The 11,376-nt window shown below is 43.0% G+C and overlaps 1 protein-coding gene across 5 annotated transcripts in view; it reads left to right on the forward strand.

The window, feature by feature from the left end:
* rims1a (regulating synaptic membrane exocytosis 1a) overlaps window positions 1–11,376 on the forward strand; it is a gene marked incomplete at its 5' end in the record, with an annotated part of 176,268 nt that overhangs the window by 2,038 nt on the left and 162,854 nt on the right. For all 5 annotated transcript variants that reach the window (XM_032528451.1, XM_032528452.1, XM_032528453.1 and 2 more), the window contains 1 exon segment: window positions 5,284–5,295. In XM_032528451.1, the coding sequence (XP_032384342.1) occupies window positions 5,284–5,295 (12 nt within the window).

Below are 11,376 nucleotides of genomic sequence, written 5' to 3' on the forward strand. Positions count from 1 at the left end.
TCTTTTCATCTGTTTAACTCTAACTCTGCAATTAAAATATGTTTTTATGGCTGCCTTTTCGATAATACGTCATGGTTTTTTATGGGCTTTCACATCTGGGACTTAGCACCGGACACGACAACACTTGACCTCACTGTCCAGTTGTTTAATGAGCATGAACAGGGCTCATGGGAACTGTTTCCCCCAAGAAGCACGTTTTGCTCCCAAGTTGAAAAATGTAGGATTGACGTCGATAGGCTGCTGCTTTTACTGCTAAATTGAAATAACTCAATCATGTTATGGATACAAAACATTGTGAAGTGTAATGTTTTCTACATTCTATTGATCAAAACTCATCAGTGATGTTGAATATAGCCTACAGTGTAGTGGACCACCACAGTTCATGCATACATATGAACTGTGGTTCTGGGCTAATTTCTGGGCTAATTTCTCCTGTAGTTAGTTGTGTTTAGCAGTCTGAGCGAATGTCTACTGTACTCAGGTAGCTTAGCAGTCTAAGCTAATGTCTCTTGTAGTCAGGTAGCTTAGCAGTCTGAGCTAACGCCTCCTGTAGTCAGGGAGCTTAGCAGTCTGAGCTAATGTCTCATGTAGTCACGGAGCTTAGCAGTTTGAGCTATTGTCTCCTGTAGTCAGGTAGCTTAGCAATCAGGGCTAATGTCTCCTGTATTCAGGTGTGTTTGCAGCAGAGCAGCAAACTGTTGCATTTTGCAGTGTTTCTCTCAAAGAAATCGACTGCGGTCAAGCTCGTCGTCGTGTCTCGTATCTCTGTGGTCAAACCAGCTGCTGATAAAGTTGGAGACAGACGGCGGCAGAGCAGAGCAAAGTCTTGGGGACCAGAGCAGATGTAGTAATGTCTCTCACCAAACAATGTCTGATCCTTTCAATGAAATGAGCTGGTCTTCTAGTCCAGCTAGTCCAGAGCACAGGACCTTCTTCCTGTATTTACTTTCTTGCTCCCCAGACATATGCGGCTAATAAGAGGGCTTGACGTTCTTGCCTGATTTTTAATGTAATGTTATGATACGCTTGGATATTACCAGTTGGGAAACCAAACACTCCAAGTTTACTAAACTCGCCAACTGATTGGGACCAAAGCAAACAAACTAAAGGTGTGAAAATGCCCTAAGAGGCAAGATGGCGGATTGTGGCGCTGCGTAGCAACCCCAGGCGGCTATGAGTTAGCCGGTTAGCTCTTCAAAACACAGGTTAGCGACAAAAGAGCACAGTTGTGAAGCTGTGTTACACCCTCATGTGACGGCTGGCGAGGCTATACAAAATGGCACGTGTGAGTGTGTGTCTGCTCGGTTAAATGTAAATGTGCTGTATTTATATAGCGCTTTTCCAGTCTTAACAACTGCTCAAAGCGCTTTTACATCTACAGGTAACATTCACCATTCACACACATTCATACACTGTGGCCGGGGCTGCCGTACAAGGTGCCACCTGCTCATCAGATAAACATTCACACACATTCACACTCCGATGCGCAGCACCGGGGGCAACTCGGAGTTCAGTGTCTTGCCCAAGGACACTTCGACAATGACTGCAGGGGCAGGGATCGAACCACCAACCTTCCAATTGGCAGGCAACCACTCTACCACTGAGCCACAGCCGCCCCCGGTTAGTGTGTAAAAGATGAGAAAAGCACATTTAAAGAAAGAAAAAGGAACATTTGGAGTGTTGGTTTCTAGGAATAAACACTCCTCTGGTCCAATCAGGATTCTGGCCCAACGTGAAGTTATGGCCCATCGAGTTGTGAGATTTTCAGGCTGTCCCATAGTGGCCCAAAATCTTCCTCTGGATGTTATCATGGAGCACTTTACAGTAGTGGAAAACCATTCAAATTCCCAACGTTATTGCTGCATTGCTTCCTGATCTCCCAAACTACGGCGCGGCCCGAGGCCCGAGTCACAGAATGCTTGAGTGGTTATCGCAAATCAAAAAAAATGTAGTGGCGTAAAAAGGGGGGCTTTGCGTTTAGTCATTATTATCACATTAATTTTGACAGCCCTAAACTGAATAAATAAATAAACAATATTGACTGTTAACTAATTAAAATGGAGTATTAGAAGGAATATAAAGCATACTACTTGTCCTTTTAACTTTTTCCTATTTCCCGCAAGTTATAATCTATCTTGTTCATTTAAACATTATAACAGTTATGCCAAGTGGTTTGAACCAACTGTTTTTTTCTTCTTAATGAAAAGATTATGTGTTGGGTCCTGTTTCCAGCAGTCTTCTACCTCAAAGATTGTTTGTTTGCGGGACAGCATAAAGTTTATACCCATCATGGGATCCAAATCTGCACCAGGCACATGCAGCTGTTTCCAATCCATAGCATAGCCGGGCCTCAGGTGTTAGAACTCAGGTGGAGGTGATGGTATGTATGCTCTGGATTTGTACTGATATCAACACCCATCCTTTGTGTGTTACCACGTTTTTATGTGGGCCTTCACCCATGTGTGTGAATGTAATCTACGCCTGCATGCGTTTATGTGTGTGTGTTGTGTGTGTGTGAACCAGGCAGGAGCTTGTAAAGGTTAATTGGGCATTAGACTGAGCTGTGGACGAAGGGGGTGGTCTCCCACTCTGTCCCAGTCTCTCAGGGGTCCGGAGGTGCCCTATACGCACACAGCAGGGGGTAAGTGTGTGTGATTGGACACACACACACACACACACACACACACACACATACGCACACAAAGTACATCCTAATTAGTTACTACCTGACATGGGGAGAGTTGAACTGTGGGGTCCTGGGTGGTGTGTTGGGGTGGGTGGCTGCTGCATTCAGTGGGAGAAGGTCTTTGAAAGGTGGATTTTGCACAGACACACACACACACACACACACACACACACACACAAAAACACACACAAACACACACACACACACACACACGTTGGTCCAGATGACAACATACAGAAAAGTACACTACACACTATCACGAACGATGTCTGCAGCTCACAAACAAGACACACAGAAACAGACAAAGACAAACACACAATCAAACAAACAAGAGACTCATCATATTCTTTAATATGATACTTTTGTCATTGCATAATGGCAGCAGTGTGTCTTTGCAGTGTTCATAATGTTACTTTTCTTGTGTAGAGGAGTGAGAAGGGAAATTGCAATAAATAATGGTAAATAATATAGTCTGGGCATTTGACATTGACACTACAAGACAAATGGTTTGTCCAAGCACTTAAAGCAGTTTAACATTTCATGAAATATACTCCTGATACTGCTGTCATGTCCATGCAACGATTGAGGAGCTAGAGCCAGTTAGCCTAGCTTAGCTTTGGGTGCAAGTGGAAATAGCCACCCTGGCTCTCTTAGAGTTCAAACACAAACCTAACATGGATGGTAGAATAAAGTTAAGTTTGGCAAGAAATTGTTTTAACATTTCAGTTTGTGAACGTGTTAAAACTTGAGCTACCGATGTGATGGGTATATTTTTTAAGTTAGGACAGAGCTAGCTGTTTTCCTCTGCTTTTAGCCGCTATGCTAAGCTAGACTATTTGCCGCACTCTGGCTCTGCTTGTCCTTTTTACATTTCTCTTTGTATATTTGTTAAACTTGGTAGAAAGTGTTCATTAGTGAGCTTTACAGGTATTGGTAGGCATATGTGGGAACTTTAGAGAGAAACAGGCTAGTTGTTGACCCCTGTTTCAAATCTCTCGCTAAGCCATAGGCTAATCTCCACCTGGCTCATGCTGTGTACTTAAAACATGAAAGTGGCATCAATCTTCTCATCCTGCTCTTCGAAAGAAACAAAGAAGTGTGTTTTCTTGCCAAGAGACTTCTTGCTGTTGAGTGAATAATAGCCGTCAACTCTTACGGGGATTTTACACCTGAAAGTCCGAACCAAGGTCCCGACCGAGGCTCATGGTTTTGTTAAATTGTATACATTTGATCCGGTAAATTCGGGTTTCACATTGCAGTTATGTAAATGTACTTAAGAACTATAGGCTACATGACAAAGCTACGTCCAGTTGTCATCACATACGTGAGCTGTGTCTCACCGTCCTTGTTACTGATTGGTTTGTAGACAGGCATCCCCGTCCTCTCGTATCCTCTCAGTCCTGTCGGAGGTTTTTCCAGCCGGCCGCTGCTCTCCCTGTGCTACCGTGGCTCTTATGTTTTGTTGCGTTGTTGAGGAGCTGTAGTATTAATTCAGAGACAAACTGAAACCTACACTGTACATTTTCTACCACTTAACAAGTAAACTGCAGATTTATTCTCCGCTCTAATAGACAACGGTCTGCTCTGAGCGCATTCACCATCACACCCTCTCACATGTAGCTTACACACTAAGCACTGAGCTACTTCCCCCGGGCTTATAACATGAAGAGAGCCAACCAGAGCTTCCTGTATTTAGGCCAAAACTCCAAACCATCCAAAAAATGCTTTCACACTAGAAAGTTTGAACAAGACCGCAACTACGTATTTTGGTTTCAAACCTGTAGTTTTGGTTTGGATCAAACTGAATAGTTTGAAAGTCCGAACCCAAAAAAGTAGATGTATAAGCCCTCTCAGTAGCAGAGGCGGAAACAAAAAAGTCTTAGGGTGGATAGTTTTCCGTACAAAGTGTGTGACCCTGGCACCGGAGACTGTGATTTGCATCTGGTCTCCTACCAATAGTTAACAATTTCATTAGTTGTTAAGACATTGTTTAACCATTTCGACTTAAGGATACAATCTTGAAGTTCTCTGTTTCCTTGTCTTTGGTGGTGCTTATGTCGAGGAGCAGTAATTGCATGTGTGGTTTTGGATTTCACTTTTCACAATTTTATTGTCTGTAGGGATCGCTCTTTTCTTTGTTTGACCATAGTATCCATTACTCACACTCACAACATTAGCCGTACTGTTAAAAACAGTACGCCGCTTTACAGACTAGTGCGTTGATGAGCGATTATGTTGCGTAACTGCAGCCTTCCTTCTCAGGTGGACCAATGTAGCCATGGACACCCAGTTTGTAATACTATGAATGCTAGGGCTTAATCAGTGGGCCATGAGCTCAATCACCATTGTGGTACATCCTTCAGCAATAGATACTGAATAAACAGACATTCATTTAATTTAAAATCTTTACTTATATTTTAGAGTTGTGGCTTATTCTTTTCGGTTCAGTAACGTTATTGGAAAGTGAAATATCTCTGTATGACAGTGTTTGTTACTGGTTGGGCTGTAGGATCATTGCCATGCTTTCAGATATCATCTTTGCTCACATTCTCCCTGTCTTTCTTTTCATTACACATGGATGGCTGGCTGGGCTGCAGGAGGACAAAGTGGTGAGTGCTGTGTTTTTTTTCTTTCTTTTCTGGACTACATAACTCTGCCTGCAACCTTTAAGACAATCCATCTTAATGGCTTCAGACAGTATGTATGTAAGGGTGTATGTAGGCTACCTAGCAGTCTTTCTGTCTGTCCATGTGTCTATTATTATCACAAGTGGTGCAAGTTGTATTAGTAGAAGCAGTAGTAGTGACAGTAAGTAGGAGCCTTAGTGGTAGAAGATGTCATGCAGCATGCATTATGTATTTAATAAAAAGATACTTTAATCATCAATCTATACATTGATCTCATGGACTAAACTACATCATCTCGCGACTAGATTAAAACAATCTATTTATGCATTGTTTTTCCATACTCCATAAGTCAGGTCAAGTCAACTTTAGTGCCAATTTTGCAATATGTGCCAGATATACAGAGCAATTGAAAAGAGGTTTCTCTCTCACCCACGGTGCAATAAGGACACGTACGACAAGTATAATGGAAAATAAAAGGAATTTCTACAAATGAAGACAAAAAAGATAAAAAAATTATACAATTATGAAAAACAAGTAATATGTACAATTCAGTAATACATTTCTAAATAATGCAAATGTAAGGCAAAACCAAACAGTATTGAAAAAGATATTGAAAATGTGCAAAAGAAGACAAAGAGTTCCTGAGCATCTTCTTTTTTACAGTGGCCGGTGCTGATCCTGATGGGGGGTTTTAGATTCCAGAGTTCTTGGGGGCAGAGGGGAGGGGAGGGAGAGAGTGGAGGGTGATGAGCTTACTGAAAGCCCGGGGAATCAGTTGGGAGGCTGAAGATGCTGTGTGAGCGGTGGCTGAGGTCACCCACAATGCTGATTGCTTTGTGGGTGAGGTGGGTTTGGTTTGGTATACATCCAGGAGCGAGTGGAGTGGGACAGCATTGATCCGCCCAGCAGCCTTCACTATGCCCTGCAGGGTCTTCTGGGTGGAGGCAGTGCAGCTCCCGTACCACACAGTTACGCAGCTGGAAAGGATGCTCTCAATGGTGATATTCCCATAGCATTAACCCGTATGCAAACAACCTGGACCTCAGAGGTTGATCATATAGACAAACCAATACACTATAGACAATATTATGCTGTGTGGGTGAAGGTGGCTACACGCCTATGCAATCATGAAGAGAAGGTGTAAATCCATGGAGAAAATCCCAGGTTAGGAACACGCTCAGTATACTGATGACATTTAAGATAATTAGTTAACAGATTTTTGCAGATTTGTCTTTCACCATGGGTTACACCTAACAGAAAGCCTGTTTAAATGCGTCTGCCTCCTGAACACCAATAAATATCTTTGACGTGAATGTAACACTGGTTAAATAAGTGGTGTATCTATGAAAATGATGTAATGCTGTTGTGCTTCAACTCCGACAGAATTAATATGTTGTGCTCAAAAACTCATTTGTAATTCGTCTGACGTATAGTTTTTGACGTAAAACTGATGTGTCTGCCTGGTTCAGCTTTGAGATTTTCTCGCATCACACAGCGCTGTGAAGGAACAGTCTCTGAGATTACGTTATCTTCTGCCAGCTCTCCCGGCAATTTAATCCAATAGCAGAAAAAGAGTCAAAGGCTGTAACACCACCCACCTCCCCCTCCCCCCCCCGCTGTTATAAAGCGTTCTGCGTGTGATGTGCAGGTCACCTTCCCCCCAAACACAGACATATACATACATACAGATACGGCTCGCTTTATTAGATACATAGCCTGTCTATAAGTGGCATCACGCTCTGTCTGCCACTTGTGGTCTGGAGCTGGTTGGGCTTTGCATGTGTGGGATTCTGAAATGTCCTGAAATGTGGGAATTGTAGTTTGTTTATTCGAAGTCAAAGACAATCCAAAGTAGGGCTGGGCGATAAGAAGAAAATCAGATATCACAATATTCTTGAGCAAATACCTCAATATCGATGTTGTGGCAATATTATAGTGTTGACAACTGATGCTTTGACAAAATATTTTCACACTTAGATTTTAAGATAAATAATCTTCAGTACTGTGAACATAGTGACTAAGTGGGGAAAATGCAAATATTAGAACAGCTAGAACAGTCTGGTAAGTTCAGAAAATCCCATCAATTTACTGTAATGCAGCCTTTAAAACCAGGAAAAGACAACACTTATGTCAAATCATGATATTACAATATCCCAAGTTGAAGACGATATCTAGTCTCATATCACAATATCAATATAATATCGATATATTGCCCAGCCCTAGTCCAGAGTAGTGCTACTTTGCACATTTTTGTGGGTCTGAGGTGTATTTCACATTTTAGCTCCCACAGCTAAGCTGCTAGCGGCTAGAGCGGCTAAAGCCCCGTGTGCTTCTTTTACGATATACATTTAACAAAATCTTTTGCATTTCTAATCCAAACAACGTCAGACTTGGCACTGCACTTGTGCCTGTAGCAAGACACCTGTCAAGTCTGGAATCCATCAGATTAACGGTTTGAGAGATATGCGAATAACAGACAGACAGACAGACGTTCCTGGAATTTATACATAGATGAAATCAACTCCTGGCAAATGCTCCTGGTGTTGGGTTTTCAGTGTAGTGGATGAAGACTTTAAAGTAGTAAGAAACTTTAAAGCCCCCCCCCCCCCCCCCCCCCACACACACACACACACACACTCCTCCCCAGATTTTAGGGTTCCCCCACCTGCCAGATCCCACTTTAACCCCTGGGGAGACATACGTCTTTGGTGCATTGGCCTGTTCCATTGCTGTGAAGAAGACTTCCTGCGCCGTGTGGCTGCATGGTTAAACGAAAGTTAAGCAGAATCATCCGATATGATACTGCTGGAGAAACGTTCCCGGCGGACATGCCTTTAACACCTTCCTCTGCTTGTGTAGTTGTGTCAGGTTTAGAACCTTTCTTGGCCTTGGCTGCCTTCCCTTAGGGCAGCTGCCAAACCGGCACTTTGATGATACTTGGCTGGGCTTGAACGCCATGGCTGTCCAAGAGTGCTTTGGTGGGCTGTACACAGCAGTCTCTCTCTCTCTCTCTCTCTCTCTCTCTCTCTCTCTCGCTCTCTCGCTAAAGCTCGGTACAACAATCCCTGGCTCTTAAGAGGAAGGTTTTGGCAGACTGGAGGCCTTATGTAGCACTGGCTGTATAGCTGGACATGGATTCATTTAATTACTTGGGGATTGATTAATTTTGCCTGGCACAGCAGTACAAAAGTGCAAAGTTACTCTTCCTGCTTTTTCCACTCTACTCAAACTAAACACTCAAAGTTAAAGTGAAAGTGTTGGCAAGGGTATTTCCTGTGCTTAAATGATGATACAGCCTGTCAGTGTGTCGTCTAGATCAGTATAACTGTTTTTTTTTTTTTAATAAAGTGCCTTTTAAACTGGGTTTCCGAGGTCGGTTCCTGGGAACATGTAGCGCACAAAGGTATAACGCAACATCCCTTTTATTTGACTTTAGTTACCAAAGTGAAATGTGAGACAATTCACATTTTCCATAGCCCTAGAATGGACATTTGGCAGCACACTTTATCAAAGGGTACTGCATATGTGATTGCTGTGGTGTTTTTGCACTGAACCTGCAAGAAGTTACGTGACCAATACAAACTACTTAATAACTTGTCTGTGAAACAGGCGTTTTTCTTTTGGACTTTCTGCAGATGAAGTGGTTTCCTTAGCCCATGGATCTAGTAAGAAAACTTGATATTAAGATCCAATATTGTACCCTTTCCTTCTAATAAAAGTTTTTCAGGCTCCTGCCTGCATTTCAAGGCCTGTTGAGCGTGTGCGTTAGAGTCCTTCTCTGGCTGACTTCCTGCTGACTATGTTTGTGTTAAACAAAGAGTCACTTTGGAGTGTTCAGAAAAATCTATTCATTGTTTTACATCTTTTTCTCTATAGCTACGCATGCTAATTTGTCATCTTTCAAGTCTATAAAATTAGCATTTTTACACCTATTTGTTCCAAAACAGCTGATAGATAAGAGGGATTTTGCGACAGAGAGCCGTGGCCTTGACATCGCCTGTCATTGGCTGGCTATTGTTCCGCATGTAACTCTGTGTAATCTCTGCTAAGGTTGATTTAAAAATGAGGAAATGTGTTTCATATTGCAAGGTAAATGAGTGTGTACTATAAATAGCTGTTAGAGAACTCTGTTAAAACCTTTTTGTGATTCAACCGGTTAAACGACAGTTTCTTTGTTCCAAAAAAGAATTACCAAAAAGCTACAGGTCCCATTTTATTCAGCCTTTCCGCTAATTTGTTGTAGTGGCCACTAATGGCGGTTTTCCACTGCGTGGTATCTACTCGACTCGCCACGGCTCTACTCGCTTTTTTTGGTTTTCCATTACAAAAAAAAGTCCCTGGGACCTGCTACCAGGTACTTTTTTTAGTACTACCTCAGTCGAGGTTCCAAGCGAGCCGAGGCGATACCAAAAGGTGACGTGGTTACCTGCAGACCGCTGGTTGGTCGGAGAGAATCGTCACTCATGACCGCGTTGTTAATAAACAAGAGTGCGGAGTGTGTGTCCAGAACAAACGGGACATTTAAAACAAATCTAGCCGGACACCGACAGATTATACACTCTCTGCACTATTCTCACTTCAACTGTTCGGGCTACTAGCGGCTTCATGTCGTTTCCAATATTGCACACTGTTACTTTAAAAAACAAGACAATATATATATATATAACAAAAGTTTTTATTTAGTTTTCAAGTACGCATCAAACCTCCCGTACGTCCGGTCTTCTTCCTCTGCACCCTTGACAGTGTCCCCCTGGCTCTGCTGTCCCAGATGCATCCCAGTCGTTGTCATAAGACTGTCGTGACTCTCATACAGATATACGAAGCCCAGTAGGTCAGAACCAGAGATCTCACCGGGCGACATCGCCCACCAGACGTTCTGCGGCGGCGATTTTACAAAGCGTGAATGCTCTGAAACACAAACAGTCCACATCAGTCTGTTGGTGTGTAATCATGTTGCTAAAGTTCATGTACATATAGCGTCTAGTAAATACTGACTGCGACGCTGAACACATGCAGATGTTAGCTAAATTACCAGGAAACTTAACTTACCCTGTTGTGTCGCGCGAACAACCGTCATGTCGACGTCTGAACTCCGTCAGAATTCCCAAACTCCGTTTTTTAGCGGTGATTTTTTTTGCTTCCTTCAGTTCTTTTGAAACAAAACATTTCTTCTGGCCGCGGCGAGTAGCCGACGTGCTGTTGTGAGTCGCGCTGAAAATTACGTCATCACGCGTTGCTATAGTGACCAGCCACGCTCAGGCTTTACGCAAATTGCAATGGAAAACGAACATAGAATGGGCCGAGGCGAGCCGAGCCGTGCCGAGCCGAGCCGAGGCGAGCCGTTACCAGCAGTGGAAAAACGCCATAACCCTAACCCGTGGCCCAGAAAGGATTTCCCCCACAGACCATCATTGTAAAAGAGACGGCCGTAAAACTGCTGCCAGGACACCTCAAACTGCAAACGAGGTCGGTCATGACTATTCTGAATTTTTAATCCAAAAACTTTTTTATATTTGGAAAAACTTCCTTCTAGCCGAGGAAAGCATTTCAAAACCTGTGATGTCAACACAATGTAAGGTTTTTGGGCCGAACTGGAACTCATGGGCGGGGCCGGTGGAAGTAAACCACATAAGTTCTGGTTTCCACTCATGTCTCTGCAAACACACTTGAAGCTATCCCATAAGCCTCGGTATGGATCGCATGGCAAAAGCTCTTAGGTCCAGGCATCAGTTCTCTTTGGGTGGTGTTCCCATTTATTATAAAATTAGAACAAAGGGTATTTCACATAAAGTGAAAGTTGACGCTGGAGATAAAAACATGAATAAAGTTAATAATAATGATGTATGGTGTGCGTGGTGTGTGCAGCGCTGCATGTTGTGCTAACAACGTTCAGGGCTCATTATCTGCAGGGATGGCTGCGCTCTCATGGAGAGATGAGTGTGTGTTGTTGTACTGAAGGGTTTCTCACAGAAAGGGCCATTTTTATGTCTTGATTCCTTCCTTATGGGACACTACACACACACACACACACACACACACACACACACACACACACACACACAC

Source organism: Etheostoma spectabile, chromosome 10, assembly GCF_008692095.1.
Source record: "Etheostoma spectabile isolate EspeVRDwgs_2016 chromosome 10, UIUC_Espe_1.0, whole genome shotgun sequence".
NCBI classification, from domain to species: Eukaryota; Metazoa; Chordata; class Actinopteri; order Perciformes; family Percidae; genus Etheostoma; species Etheostoma spectabile.